The sequence below is a fragment of the Hylobates moloch genome, unplaced genomic scaffold (genome assembly GCF_009828535.3).
Source record: "Hylobates moloch isolate HMO894 unplaced genomic scaffold, HMol_V3 SCAFFOLD_5, whole genome shotgun sequence".
NCBI lineage: Eukaryota > Metazoa > Chordata > Mammalia > Primates > Hylobatidae > Hylobates > Hylobates moloch.
The window spans coordinates 44,588,886-44,605,257 of NW_026652280.1; the positions used below are offsets into that span (position 1 = coordinate 44,588,886).

The window sequence follows — 16,372 nt, forward strand, 5'->3', positions numbered from 1 at the left end:
GTGGCTGGTTGTTTTCAAAGATATATCATCCATATGTGTAAAAAAAAATTATAGAGCAGTTTGGTAAATGAAGGTGAATGCATACACACTTTTCACCACCATGATATTGAGCATTACAAAAGACAGTAAACAAACAAAAAGTCCCAAGAAAAACAGAAACATCAATTTACATTCATCTTCAGGAGCAAAGTGTCAAGATGTAAATGAACAAATTCGGAGGGAAAAAAAACCTACTGTATTATCTATCCTGCTCCAAAAATAAACTCCCTTTCAACCAGTGCATTAGTGGAGACACTAGAGTATATTACCATATATTACTGCCTGAAGCAATTGAACATGAAGCTGGACCCCTCCCCACCATTATCCAACTCTTTTTTTTATCCCCTTCTTCTCCAATTAGTTGATATGCTGAGACCATGTAAACTTTTAAAATTAGCATGTCAAAAATAATTAGAGAAAAAAACTGTCAGCAAAAAAAAAACAAAAAGACTCTATGTAATATATCACAAGTATGAATAATATTCCATTACAATTACCTCCCTAACAATAGTAATGTAATCTATGATGACCTAACTTTCTTACAGCAAATAACAGTCAATGATTTTATAAAGCTAAGTAAACTCTTACGCTTACAGACACTGACAGAATATCCTTACTTGGTTTCAATACCAGAAAGCCAATAAGAGAAGCCCTACTAAATTTAGCCTCTGAGCTGATTTCTTCAGTAACCTGTCCTGACAGAGGTCTCTGGATGGAAAAGAGGAGGCACAGGGACAACACACAAGGCTGGGATCAACCTATTTAACAGGCACAAATCTGTGGCCAAAAATGGTCACAAAGAACACTTTGCTGGGCTCAGGAATGACGGCCATCAGGGTGGGGCCCGGAGCACCTGCACCACAGGTCCCAGGGCCATCTGATGGCCACACCTGTGTGAATCCTAGGGTGTACTCTAAATACTAGCTCCTTCCACACAGCCATCAGGTAACCAGAATTGCAATGTGACTACAGTATCATTAGCCAAATTCAGAACTCTCCTGGAAGAACAAAATACCAGTGACTTGATCCAAGACAAAGCTCGCACCAATTTGGTGAGCACAAATTGAAACTGATTCAAATCCTGATCATTTTCTCTTTCTTTTTTTTAAAGCAAGTCAAGAAAATATCTCAATTTTCCATCTAAAAATGGTTTAATTCAAATGACATTTTATTAAAATACTAAAATGCTCAGGAAATAACAGCTCTCAGTGACAGACAGTGACAGTCCAGGATATAGTGACAGTCCAGGCAGTGCCGGCCCTACACACAGACTGTATCTAGCATTTGCCCCAAGTCAGGTGTCTGCTGGGCTAGTGGAGGGGTGAGGAGGAGGGAGGGAAGGTGCACAAGGAGAAAAGGGCAGGCTGCAATAGCCTTGTGAGGATGGGAGTCAAGGCAGGCGCTCAGTCTGCCAAGCAGCAAGGATGACCCGGCATTGGACCCAGTGACTTTGCTGCTTAGCTCCAGCCTAGGGCAGAGGATCAGGACACAGAAAATTAATGTCACAAAGAAATCTCAAAGGAGGCTTGAGGTGAGGAGTGAGGGAGAGGAAAAGAAGGAAAAGATGTACTTTCTCCCACTCCACCCTACTCCTCCCTCCCCATTTCCTTTTCTTCCCCTCTAAGTCCCCTATCTTCTCTATCACCTCCACTAAGGTGTATCTAAAGTTGCTAAAGCTTTTAGAGATTTTTAGCACCATGCTGTCCATTCACCCTCATCGCTACCTTATAAAAGATTTAGTAAATTAGTTTGAGCTAGTACTAAAGCAAAAAAAAAAAACAAAGTTCCCTATCATCCCCCCTGAAGCTCTATAACTTTTATAAAGCAATTGAATTAAAATACAAAATATTTATAAGCTGAACCAATCTGGTATTACATGTGGTTCAACCTTCTTCACTCCACCATGGAAAATCTATAATTATTCATTTCAAAATAGATTTAGGTGAGCAATAGATTGCTGAATTATTATAGGTAGTATTCACATTCATTGATAGCCCACTCTCCATTTATATAGCTTACCTTTTTACTTGAAACTTAAAGGTTGTTTGTCACAAGAAATAAATGAAAACCAGATACACATATAATTACATGACCCAGATTTAATGTTCAAAGAAAATTTTCATGAGGTTATATTCTTGGAATAAAATAACAGGAGATAACAGTGAGTCATTTTCATTGTTTTGCAACTTACTACAAACATATTTCCAAGTGTTCTACTTTCTCACATCATCTTTCCTTTAAAGAGCTTTTAAAAATGCCTACACGGAAACAAATTAGATGTTATATAAAGGCAGAAAATACTGAGTAAAACACAACACCAGTGTGAGGCAATCTTTTAGCTCTTCATGAATTAAAGAAAAGCTGGTGTTAGTTTTAATATTGAGCTGAAGGGAGATCTCTTAGCTGGAAAATTTTAAAAACAGAAATAGGAAATAATGCAATAGGAAAAAAATTCAAAATGGGAACCACCAGGATTGGAACGTAAGTCTTCAGGAAAGAGAGTAAGAAATGATGTTGACATTTTAAATCATTTTAAATATGAGAAAGTATTTCCTGTATGTTTTTCCTGGGCCTACTGCTAAAATAAAATCCCACACAGTAAACTAAAAAAATTAAAATAAACATTGAAGAAAAACATTACCTAAAAAATCTGACTCCTCATAAGTATGAGGAATATAAGTCACTTAAGTCAATAATACTTGGCTTTGTTCCTATCCTAATAGCACTGTCCTAGCTGCCTTAAATATTTTCTAGAACAATGAAGGGTATAAATAAATAATTTCATAAATAAATAAATAGAAAGATAGCTTCCTCCTGCTAAATGCTAAAGACAAAAGTCACAGATTAAATTATGAACAAGGAAACTTCCAAGGACGTTTTGGATAATTTAACCTCATTTTTGTTGGTTTGGGGTAAAATGTACTGCAAGCTCTAGGCTGCAGCACAAAAGTACTTAAACTTGTACTTGTTAAACTCAGATTTCTAGGCTATACTCAGAGGTACTGATTTAGAAGGTCATCTGCTTTTTTTCAGCAGCTCCCCAGGAAATTATAAAAGCATAGAGTCTATAGTTTATACCTTGAGAAAACTGCTACCTAAAATAAAAGACCTGTTTCTCTACTATGGAGATTAACTTCCTTCTTTTTTCTAGCAAGAAACATATTTCAGAGCAGAAAGGAAACTTTAAATCTACTTCATACTTCTGAACCATCAATCCTGTAATTTTAGGCAGCCAGTAAGTGATCCTAATGGTAATTATGTGTATCTGTTTAATAGTGATCAAAATTGCTTCTACAGGTTTTTTGTGTTTTTAAATCAAGCCACACTTGATGGCAGTGTAGCTACAAAGGCTATAAATGTACACCAATGCTTCAAGATCACCATATATGAATCCTTTACAAATGTCCCTTAAAATTTTGTTGAATTTGCTTTATGAGAAATTTCAAAGATCTGCAAAGATTATGTATATTGCTTATAAATACATTTACTACAGTATCTAAAAATTACAATTTGTTCTTATTTAATTTGCTACCAAAAACTTTCCAAGTGTATTTCAGCATAGAAAGTTCCTCACGGTTTCCTTTAACATTTAAGACTCATGCCTGGGGATTTTCTCTGTGAGCCTTTTCCTTATCCCCTTCCTTCCTATGTCTCTTTTTCTTGATAACCAACCTTGTTTCCCTTATCCAAATGCACATATACCCACTTTGTGGGTAAGATACACATTTTTGTCTTTGCCCCTTAGCAGTTGCAAATTGCAGTTCATTCATCTCCAAAATGAGTATTTCTGAGGGAAAACCATGCGTTAGGCATTGTGAAGGAATAGACAATTTCACAATTACAATACAAAGGGGTATGTGTTATCAACAAAGTGATTGCTGATAACAGAAACTGTTTTTGGTTTCTTTTTTGGCAGCAAGTTAAAAATAAAATATTAGAGCGCTCAAGAATGCACAGCAAGAACAGCACAGTAATGTTTGGGTATGTAGAGATCTGAAGTTGCCTAAGCTGCAATACAAGTTGTTTCTGAAAGTAACTTTTAGAGACATTTCAGTAGATCAACAATATACAGGCCTGGTACATCATCATCCTAGTCTAAGTCAGCTTTTCTCTATCTTATATTGAAGGGCAAAGGAGTGGTTAGCTAGCACCCACTACTGACCTCATAAATCACAAGACATCATGTCTGAGACCTAGGCATAGATTTGTGAGTGAGGCAACGCCTAAGTTCTGGCCAACCTTACTGTCTTCCTAGTGGGAAAAATGATCACAGGGAAAGAGATGTCAATCATACTCAAAGTTAGTTCTCTAGGAGTATTCTGATCAAATCCAGACCTGGTGAAGGGAGAATATTTACACTGGTGGGTGTTGGACTCAGACAACATCTGAAAGTGACTACTGGGGGATTTTGAAATTCTAACTGCACTGTATAAAATCTTTATACTTGATCCTCTGGGAAAACGAGCAATGTTGACTTCTTCATACCTATTCTGACTCATGAAATTTCACACAAATACATTTCAGTGGTATTTTCTAATACCATTTTCATGTTGAAGCCAAAGGGAAAGAAGAAATCTCTTATCTATTTGTTTACTGGAAGGAAACATTCCCTGTTTCCAAAGGAGGACTGCTTATTTCTTTCATACTCAGACCTAAGAATGGATTAATTTACTAGCAGTATATTTTTTGTTTTGTTTTGTTTTAGAGACAGGGTCTTACTCTGTCACCTAGGCTGTTGTGCAGTGGCACAATCATAGCGCACCACAGCCTCGAACTCCTGGGCTCAAGCGATCCTCCCATTTTGGCCTCCCAAAGTGCTAGGATTACAGGCATAAGTCACCACACCTGGCCTAGCAGCATGTTTTTTAAAACATCCTCCTATTTTGTCATTGAAGTCAAATATTTTTATTTTTTAAACAAGTTTAACTCAATATATATTCCTTGCAGACCTACTTCATACCAAAGAGGCAACTACAGGCATTCAACAAAGAACAAAATGCAGTCCTGTCCTCAAGGACTCTCAGCACCTTCAGGGCTAGGAGGAGTTAGACATCCTAACACGGCATGGCAAGTGTCATTCTGGAGGATGAGCACAGTGTTTCAGGAACACCACGGAGCCTGGGAGGCTGGGGAATGCTTCCCAGAGCAGGTGGCAGGCGAGCCAGATTTTAAAGTGTGAGCAAGATTTTCCCACAAACGAAAAGAAGGGGAAAGATCTCAGCAAAGGAACCATGAAAAAAGTTATGGGATACAAAAGGGAAAGAGTCTTTAGGGAACAAATATTATTTTGTGGGTCTGAGGTATAAAAGGAAGAGAAATGTGGAGGGTGGAATTGAGACTAATAAGGACCTCATTAGTCTATGAAGAGAGTTTGAAGTTTATCCTGTAGTGAGGACAACGTGGAGCCCTGGAGATTTTAAAGGAGGAGTGTTGTAAGAACCAATTGTGTTTTCAGGAGGCAAGTGTGATGGCAGATGGGATGACAGAGAAGAGACTAGGAGCCAGTGAGAGGCATTACAAAGCTCAAGCAAGAGACCTTTCCAATACGTGTCCGCGTGGCTCTGCTTGTGCTCCTGGATGCTCATAAACACTTTTCCCAATATGTCCTTTAGTTATATCTGAGTTTTTCCCCCTTTAATTACATGCCAATAGCAATATATACTTTTTCCTACCCAAAATTTAGCAGCTGTGGTTCATAAAATCACATTCCACATGACAGACTGTAAACATTTAGGTAAACACTTAAAAGAATATGTCTTACCTGAACAAAGCTGTTCCACTTTTGTGTAGTTTAAAGATACTATGTCATTAACCCATGCAATGATGTCATGTCTGCTCATAGTCTCTTGGGTTATCGAGGTAGAATACACATTGACCGCCATTCCCCAACTAGAAAAAAACCAAAGAAGTTTATTTACCAACAAGGAAATTAACTCAGAAACACAAAAGATACCTATTCAAGGTCAAGATCCTGGCAGGACTCCAGGGCACGTACAAGTCCTGCTCAGGCTAAGCCCTTTAGCTTCTTTTTCTATTTTACATATTTGCATTACAATTATTAAATTTCACATATTTTTCATGCAGTACCATTTTATATCTCTCCAACTAAATCCAAATGTTCTTCAGGTTCTGAGATTCCTAATTTATAACACAATTTAGAGTCTCCCTTTTGACTGTAAGTCTACGTGTGATATTAAAAAGTTACCAGGTTTGTAGCAGTATACACCAGAGTAATCTGTTAGTTTCATACATTATTTCATAGCACTCACTACAAAGACTTGGAAACTTCAGTGTTTTGGGGTTTGGCCATTCTAGTAGGTGTGCAGTGATAAAGGATTCTTTTTTTAATATTTAAACCTGGATGAAACTTCGCAATTTTACCTAGTTTGTGGAATATATATATATATTGATATATTGTATATGTATGTATATGTATATATTGTAGCTATGTATTAACTTCTATTTTGGAAACTTTCAAATACATGCAAAAGGAGAGAGAAGAGAATAACAAACCAGTTAGGTTTACCCCTTGGACTCAAGAATTATCAATACTTGACCATCTTGTTTGATTTATACTCCTATCAACTCCCCTTGTGTCAATCCCATCCTAGCCTACCAAGCCAGATTATTTTGGAGTAAGTGCCAATCATCACATAATTTCACCTATAAGGGTTTCAGTGTGTCTCTGAAAAATAATTTTTAAAAAAAACACAATATTATCACATCTAAAAATGAAAATAATTACTTATATCAAATATGCATTTCAATATATTATAATACAAATTTAACTTCAGATTGCTTGAATCTGGATTCATATAAGGTTCATACATTATGATTCTTTGATATGTTCTTTAAATTTCTTTATAAAGTTTCTTCTCTATTTGTAATCTTTCCTTGCAATTAAAAAAAAGTTGTTGTTGAAGGAACTGGGTTGTCTGATAGTTTCCACATTCTGGATTTTTCTCATTGTATCACACTGCTGTGGTTTAACATGTTCCTCTGTCCTCTGCATCCCTACAGACTGATAATTCCATCTAGAGCCTTGATCTTATTCAAGTTCTAATGGGACAGAGATTTGATGCCATCTAGCACAACTCTGGGCTTTGACACCTAATCCTCCATCAATACACTGCCTGGTAATGCAAAAGCTTTCCATTACTGCCTGAAGAAGAAACCAATAGAACAGCCCATCAGTTGCCAAAGGTTATGCCAGTATATGACAATTACATCAAACAGACTATTTCATGCCGTGTTTGAACTTCCATCAGAAGGCAGATAACTATTACCTCTGACTGCCTGCTTCCATGATATTGTTAGCTCTGATATTTGCCTAGATCCAATGATTCACTAAAACTTCAAAGTGATATTCTATTATTCATTCTTGATTTATTAGCTGGAATAATTCTACAAAGAGAAATTTCCCTCTGAGGTACCCTGAGATACAGGTCATCGAGGAAAGGCAGGAGAGGTGCCTAATTCTTTTTCTCTATTTGCCAGTTTTCAAAGTGATGACTAGTTCCCTAATATTCTCCAAACATGACCAACGAAGTTTTTGTTCTTATATTTTGAAGTATAATTATGAATCCACGGACTTAAACATATTTGATATGTTTCAATCCATTGAAATTATACCTTTATTGATAAAAGCTTGCAAGAGCTTATTCAAGCTGGCTTCTAAGTTCTTTTGACACAGTCTTAGTGGTCTTTGATAACCTTCTTCTTTTCCAATATGACGAGATGTTCCAAGCCCAACTTGTATATTTCTTGCCTCAGATCTAAAACCAGTAATTTCTCCAAGCGCTCCTGATTCCTTTTAGTGAAAAATGGTATTTAGAGATATAGAAGTAACATTTTTAAACATGACTAGATATAATAGCAAAATCTATAGTTATATAGGTTTTAGACAAAAATCTATATTTTATGAAATAGTTGTGCTTGGAGTTCCTATTTATGCTCATGAAAGCAATAAAAATCTGCTTTCTACTTTAAAGTGCTAAATGAAGGTTTTATTTAGAAATAAATGTAAAAATAAATATCTATCCCTCCATTCCCAAGAGCACCCTTATCTCTAAATTGTCTTCTCGTAAAGATCTGAAAAATCTCACAGCATTGGAATCTCAGATAGTGTGACCATAATTACTGCTTTCTACACCATTATTAAAGGTTTTTTACTTTTTGGTTAATAACTTCCACTGTTTTCTTTAGTCCATCATTTATTAAACGAAACCATTTGCTTTTTAAATGTAATCAATTTTTAAAATCACCTATGTAAATTATGCATAATCTTAGTAAAGGTAAATAATTCAAAATTTAAAATATTTTGGACTGATGAAATGATCGTACACTGGCATAACTTTTGGCAGCTGACGGGCTTTTCTAGCGATTTCTTCTTCGGGCAATAATGGAAAGCTTCTGCATTACTGGGCAATGTACTGATGGAGGATGTGGTGTCGAGGCCCAGCGTTGTGCTAGATGGCACCAAACCAAATTGAGATGAAATTTTTAATCAAGATGATTTTTAAAAAAATCTAAATGCAAAGCAGAGAAGACACAAACAGACCTGTGTTTTAGAAAAATAACCCATACACAAGTGAGTAAAAACGTTCTGTGGTTACATAAGAGAAAGTAATGTACAACAGAAGTACAGGTAGAAGAGTAACTACAGCTTTTTAAAAATCCATATGAACAAGGAAGCAAGTCATTTGCTGCAGTTTGTCAATAAATCACACTTTCCTCCAGGTCTTTGTTGATAACATTCACTTAAGGACAACAATTGTCCTTTCATAATGTAAACAGACATTCAGCTCACAAAGGCAAGTCAAGGCACTATCTGCCTTCAAGTACTTCATTAAGATGATCAGGTAAACAATGAAAACAGCACCAGATCTGGGCTTTAGAAAAATTCTGGGTACTTAGTTACCGGGCATACCACTCAAATCTCCACCATATCCCTTTGCTAGCCAACACAACTGTAGTCCCCATAAGCCCCGTGGCAGGGGCCACCATGTGTTAAGGGACTTGTGAGATAACTAGTTTAGAAGACAGATTAAGAATAAGTGAACCAATGAAGGTGAGAAATTTTTCACCATTTCCTAAAATAAAATAACAACACATTAAATGAGTAGACTTCAATACCTACTTCAAATTAATAGCAATGAAATCAATATAGTTAATTTCTATTTAACACTCCTGCTGATGGGAATATTCTTATAATCGATCTTCCTCTTTCCAAATTTCAGCAAGGCACTTCTAAACGCACTTCACTCTGTGGCTGTCTTTGCTCCCATTGTTTGCCCCCAACCCAAAAAAGCCAGCTTTTCCGATTTTAGGCCTGAGAGTTCTGAGTCTGGACTCACTTTCCCTGGAAGGGGAACTGTCCTGAACCTCCCGGAAGTCAAGTGTCAGACAAAGTGGAAAAAGGATTCTATTCCTGCACTGCCAGCCATCCTTTTGTTTTCCCAATTCTTTCAGCTCCTGCTTTTTCTACAGGTGTGCTTTCCATATAGTTAAACTTAAATGATACAAGTGGCTAGAACATTCGTATTATTTTTTCCAAATGTTAAACTCAGGTGAGACAGTATTAAATTGTCCTAGTCTCTAGGTGGATACATTCTAAAATCCTAAGATTTCATTATGATTTCTGGGGTCTCAATCTATATGACAATATAAAGGTAAAAGTACTTGTCCCTACTTAGTCTGCAGAAATGCTGTGTGGATAACACAAGGAAATTTTATATCTTTTTAGAGATAAAGCGGTTCTATTGACCCTTGGAAGAATCCTGGGAGGAAAGCAGGGCAGGAATCATACTCTTCCCTTACAAAAGTGGACACCAACTTCAATCCACGACTGCTAGTCCTTAGGGATATTACCAATTACATCAACATCCTATGGAAGGTAGGAATTATACAATTCAAAAAGCTAATTTTTAATTCATGGAGTACTTCCCAAAGACTCAGTCAAGAAAGATAAATGGTTATGAAAGGTAAGGTCATACTAACTATTACAGAACAAGGAGCAACTCACTGTGCGGGGTTTATTCTCATGTTTGGATCTTCAGCATGTCGTTTACATGGAAACAACAGTTTATTCTTAGGTGACTTGCCACACGGCTTCTGGGACACAAGCATCTCTCTGTCCCATCCTTGCAAAGGAGAAAGTCAAAGCACTGTCTCCCACTTTGTGGCTTTCAATTGGAATCTCAACCAGATCACTGTGTTGTTTAAGATGTGGTCAGTGCAGGCTGGGCGCGGTGGCTCATGCCTGTAATCCCAGCAATTTGGGAGGCCGAGGCGGGTGGATCACCTGAGGTCCGGAGTTCGAGACCAGCCTGGCCAACATGGCGAAACCCTATCTCTACTAAAAATACAAAAATTAGCCAGGTTTGGCGGCATGTGCCTGTAGTCCCAGCTACTAGGGAGGCTGAGGCGGGAGAATCGCTTGAACCTGGTAGGCAGAGGTTGCAGTGAGTTGAGATTGGGCCACTGCACTCCAGCCTGGGTGACAGAGTGAAACTCCGTCTCAAAAATAAAAATAAAAAAAAAATAAAAATAAAGATCTGGTCAGTGCAACAGCACAGCAAGTAGGAGATAAGGGAGGAACACTTTCCTAGCACTGCAGTCCCTGGGTCACCATACTTTAATATTGTATTTAAATTTTATTTTAAAACAAATTTGCATTTATTGCCCCTACTTGAAAATAAACTAATAATCACAATATAGTTACACACTTTTTACATGAATATTAGAATATCTTTCTTGGAAGGTGGGAATACGCTTTTTTTTTTTTTTCTGAGACAGAGTCCTACTCTGTTGCCCAGGCTGGAGTGCAGCAGCGTGATCTTGGCTCACTGCAACGTCTACCTCCCTGGTTCAAGGAATTCCCCTGCCTCAGCCTCCCAAATAGCTGGGATTGCAGGCACGTGCCACCACGCCCAGCTAATTTTTTTGGTATTTTTAGTACAGACGGGGTTTCACCATGTTGGCCAGACTGGTCTGGAACTCCTGACCTCAGGCAATCTGCCCGCCTTGGCCTCCCAAAGTGCTGGGATTACAGGCGTGAGCCACCACACCCAGCTGGTTTTTTGTTTTGTTTTGCAAACAGAAGAGAGAAAAACACACAGAAAAAACAAAAATCCCTTCAGACCTCTAGCAGGCAAAGTCACGATTCTAGCTTGTCTGTGGATAGTGACTACTGATACACATGACTTTAGAAAAAGGACAGCCTCCGGCTGAGGGCCAATGTGTAGATTTTGCTCAGTTTCATCCTTTATTCAGTATTTGGTGGTGGTGCTGGGTGGAGAGGTACAGCAAGGTTATGCTTTGCAGTAGTGATTGAATCAGACATATTAGACACTGTATTTCTGCTTACTAAAATAAATGGAGTTTTATGTGAGTCAATGAGACCTGAGTTAGCCTACTGAGCAAAATATGAATTCTACCACCTTTACCAGTTCTGCACCCAAAACTTAACTACAAAATATTCAACAATTTTGTTCAAGAACAAATTTGGCAAGGTTTGTGAATTATTCCAGAGAAGTGGCTTTTCCAAATTAAGCAAATATATAATATGTGCTAGCTAGCATTATGAGTGCTAACTGAAATTATTTCCTATGTAATTCATTTTGTCTCTCTGCCCTGCCCCAGCCCTTGCAAACACACTATCAGCCATACTTCAGGGGAGGGGGCTGCCTGTCCCCATTTTCTCTTTTCACACTTTCACCGATCACTCATTTTGGAGGACAAAACAGTATATATACATATATGTATATTTTTTCCAGCAGGGTTCATGATAGGCCAATTGTTGTCCTGGGATCTGGCTCTGGTCCCATTTGAGGTGTGTGGCTATAAGGAAAAGGGTTTAATGTGGAACCTATTTTGATTTTTTTTTTTTTTTTTGAGATGAGGTTTTGCTCTGTTGTTCAGGCTGGAGTGCAGTCCAAGCTGGAATGCAGTGGTGAGATCTTGGCTCACAACTTCTGCCTCCTGGGCCCAAGCAATCCTACTGTATCAGCACCCCTGAGTAGCTGGGACCACAGGTGTGAACCATCATGCTGGCCAGATTTTTTTTTTTTTTTTTTTTTTTTTAAAGAGACAGGGTCTCCCTCGGCTGTCCAGGCTGGAGTGCAGTGGTGCCATCATAGCTCACTGCAGGCTCAATCTCCTCGGCTAAAGCGATCCTCTTAGCTCAGCCTCTCAAGTAGCTGGGACTACAGACGTGTGCCACCACTCCCGGCTTATTTTTCATTTTTTTGTAGAGACAGGGTTCTCACTATGTTGCATAGGCTGATCTCGAACTCCTGGGCTCAAAAAGTAATCCTTCTGTCTTGGGTTCCCAAAGTGCTAGGATTACAGGCGTGAGCCACAGTACCCAGCCTGACTTTTTTGTTTTTATATCATCTAAAGTCTGAGTTTACCAAACTTCTCAAATTCAGGCAAGCTCATCTGCAGAAGAACAGCCTCCATAAGTGGTTGACTGCTATCTGCTGCTCTGCAAGGAGATCCCGTTTGGCCTGGATTTACTTACACCAAACCCACTTGGAGGCTGAGCCTTTAAAGGGCCTTTTGGATTTAAGCTATCTTCTTCTCCTTCTTTTTTTTTTTTTTTTTTTTTTTTTTAAGTTACCTTCTTTATGTCACTCCTTAAAGGAGTCCACATTCAACTGGAAACTTCATGTTCAACATAAAATGTTCTGAGGCCGGGCGTGGTGGCTCACGCCTGTAATCCCAGCACTTTGGGAGGCCGAGGCAGGTGGATCATGAGGTCAGGAGATCGAGACCATCCTGGCTAACATGGTGAAACCCCATCTCTACTAAAAATACAAAAAAAATTAGCCGGGCGTAGTGGCAGGCACCTGTAGTCCCAGCTACTCAGGAGGCTGAGGCAGGAGAATGGGGTGAACCCAGGAGGCGGAGCTTGCAGTGAGCCGAGATCACGCCACTGCACTCCAGCCTGGGCGACAGAGTGAGACTCCGTCTCAAAAAAAAAAAAAAAAAGTTCTGAAAGTTCAACCCACCACATGCCAAAGTACTCTGTTCACACATGTTGCAGTGACAACCATACCCATATGTGTGATATGTGTGACTGTCTTTCTTTTCTCTCATAACAATCTCTATTTTCAACATGTTCTCCCATCACTGGGGAAAGTAATCCACTACCAACAGTTTAGGGTAAATACATGCAGTGCATTCTTCACCCAGTTTCACATAAATGAAACAACAAGCAGACTAGAAGAGAGATATAAAGAAAAACTATATTTTTCTTTCACCTAAGAAACTTATTTCTTTGGGCTTGAGCATATAATGATTTCTGAATTTCTTATAACCCAAGTGGTTTATTAAGGTAATGGTTAGAAATATCGATGCTTCCTTGGAAATTAAGTCCAACTGACCTGGTGTTTGAGATCCTTTCAAAGTGTTTCTACACATGCCAACAGGGGAGAAGGACCTGTGATCCACAAGAATGGCTTTCTTTGCCAGTCACTGGACTTTCGCTCGGTCCAGGTCAAGGCCACACTGTCAATTCTCATTTCACAGAGTTGTTCCCTGGTTAAAGGTTTTGAGATTGTCAAAGTTGGCCTGTTCCAGCATAGCAGGTAAAGTGAGGTGCATTATTTCAAATGCACTTGTAAAGAAGGCTTTTTACTTAGAAGAATTTTGTGTTATTCTAACAGAAATAGCCATTTTGTAAACATTTCTAAGTATCTGCAAATATTATGAGAATTTAAAAAGAGATTTATCAATCACCAATATTTTCTTCTCTTAGAAGTGGCATCTTTCTAAAATAACCTGCAAATTGTACATTCATGCCCACAGATTAAATACTTAGCCAAAAGAAGAAACCTCGAAAGTTTTTCTCAAAGACTACTTCTGCATTAGAATATATGTTATCCTCTGGAGGGAAATGAAGAGATTCAGTCCCATCACAGACATCCCCCCAAACGTCTTTTCCTCTGAAAAGCCTTGTAAACATAGATCCTGCCTGTGTGCCTCCTTCCCAGCGTCCTCGGACAAAAGGCTGATGTTAAATCTCCCACAGCCTCCCCTAATAATGAACTGGGCTTCCATAGGGAGGGACGGTGTAAATGTGTCTCCTGAACCAGAAACATCCCGCTTTTCATCTGCGCATAATTCATTCTCTAGGCTCAATACCTCGAGAGGCAGGATTTAAACATTTCACCCAAGGAAAGAATATCACCAGATCATTCTAGATTCATCACTTTCTCTTTATTTGTGACCTGCAATGTGGTGCACAGAGAAAGTATTTGTTTGAGGAGGGAGATCAGGGTGGAGCAAAGAGGGAGTCAAAGAGGGTGTCTCTGAAAGACAAACCTTGACAGGATAAAATCTCCTGGAGAGAGATTACAGGAACTATGGAGTTTCACCTAAAACTGGGTATTAAAGCTTCTGTTTAACTTGTGGACTAACTGCCGTATGCATGGATTCTAGGGCTGGAATGGGAATTTAAGAAGTCATTTATTGTCTCCAGGTAATAGCACACATAAGCTGCTGTGGGCAGACCTGCACGTATTTTACTTTTACGGGGCTCTATGACTGTGATGGGATTAGACCGACAATGCAAGACCAACTCCTCCAGGCACAGACCCTCCCTGCGGCCAGGCCTTCCTTCCATGTGGCAGGGGTGTGAGCATGGAACTGACTTCACACAAGGATGATGGAGAAACATCAGGACACTGTCCACATGACAACATACACATACTTTATTAAAATATAGACACTGAAATATACCATTTTTTTCTCAAAATTAGGCATTGATGGTTTAGAACTAGTGAAGAAAACCAATGTAAGAATCTTGAAAACTATGCTGTTTAGAGGAAGATGAGATAAATTTGAGTTTTATCAGGGTTGAGGTGCCTGCTCTCTACTGCAGGCTTTTCCAGGCTGCCTATCATTCCAGTATGAATGTGCTCTTCATTATCAGTCACTGCTTAATGATAATGCTTTTAATGTGCGTACAAAGTTCCATTTAGTCTGACAATCAGAACTCCTAACGACAGCTAATAACTGCCACCTCTGAGAGAGAATGAACAGAAAAATGATACTCTTTTTCAGGGTGCCCATCCTTTTTACCATTGATGATTACTTCTCAAAACACGGAGATTAAGCTCTTTCTTGCCATATCACCAAGTATTCTACATATGATTTAAAAAAAAAAAAAAAATCTCATTAAAACGCAGATGTCTCCAGCCGCCTACAATAGGACATTCCGTCAGTCACCTTGAAAATCAACTCCATTTTTAACAGCCTCATTGTTATTTATCTGCATTAACCTCATCCACTACTATTCATTAGGCAGCTCCTTGCATACAGAGCTTAGTTTGGCTAGCCACTCTATGGTAACTAAACAAAAAAAGACAAACTTTCAAAACAGCATATACGGGTGGATTTTTGTTTTGTTTTCTAAACTCAGACTTAACAAGTCAATAGCCACAGCCCTGAAATGACTTGGAAATTTGGCTCTTATCCAGGGTATGATGAAATTTTGGAATTCTAAAAAAGTTCTTTGTGGCATTCATAATGTCCATAGATATGAATGAAACTTGACATGTACAATGAGAGAGTAAAAGGCTAAGCCTTCCCTGCCCCACACAGACATACACTTCTTCATATGGTCAGAAATGCAGCTGATTATATTTGCCTAAATGTCCATCTGTTTCTAGTAGTGGGTGGCTTCGTCCATGCTCTGAAAATAATTTCAATGACCCAGAGCTCATTCCCATGCCACAGGGCTTGGCTGGTCTCCTTAGGGCACCAACTTTTCTCAGCACCCCCTCCCCCCTCAACTCAGCTCCCAGCACATCCACTCCTTCTTGACCATATGCCTTCTGTTTACTTTCCCAGCCCTACTTGGCCTCGTTCCCTCTTACCCTGACCTTAGCTCTCTCCCATGATCCCAAGTCTTTTCCAGTCATGCCCACGCTGCCCCCAACCAGCAGGGCCCTGGATCAACCTTTTGGGACATGGGTGCTGCTGGTACCATAGTGGGTGGTCATGCTCAGTTGTTAGTCCACTGCATGAAATCAGGTGCATGTGATATAGCAGAAGCGTATGCGGCCATCAAACAATCATGCTGCCACTAGGCAAAGTCCTGTGGTGCACACATTTTGTAGGAGTGGTCCCCGCCTCCTGGTTCTGAGCTCTCTTGTACTCTTGGTGGTGCTAGTTCCTTCTCAGGTACTTCGGTATCTGCTTTTTCTAAACCTTCTCATAATAAGAAACAAATGACAGACCACAGCCTCAAGTTTCATCCTTAGGGATAACTGGGGCTCAAGACCTCATGAAACGGAAGAGCAGCTCGTTCCGGCACTTGGCAGGG

General features: G+C 39.1%; 1 protein-coding gene across 3 annotated transcripts in view; it reads right to left on the reverse strand.

Moving 5' to 3' along the window:
* The window catches only part of MAPRE2 (microtubule associated protein RP/EB family member 2), a 169,454-nt gene that overhangs the window by 68,025 nt on the left and 85,057 nt on the right, over positions 1–16,372 (reverse strand). For 2 of the 3 annotated variants that reach the window (XM_032152522.2, XM_032152521.2), the window contains one exon: positions 5,801–5,928. The exons of the other annotated variant lie outside the window; for it this stretch is intronic. In XM_032152522.2, coding sequence (XP_032008413.1) covers positions 5,801–5,921 — 121 coding nt within the window. In that variant the 5' untranslated portion in view covers positions 5,922–5,928. The remainder of the gene's footprint in view (positions 1–5,800; positions 5,929–16,372) is intronic. 3 annotated transcript variants of the gene reach the window in all.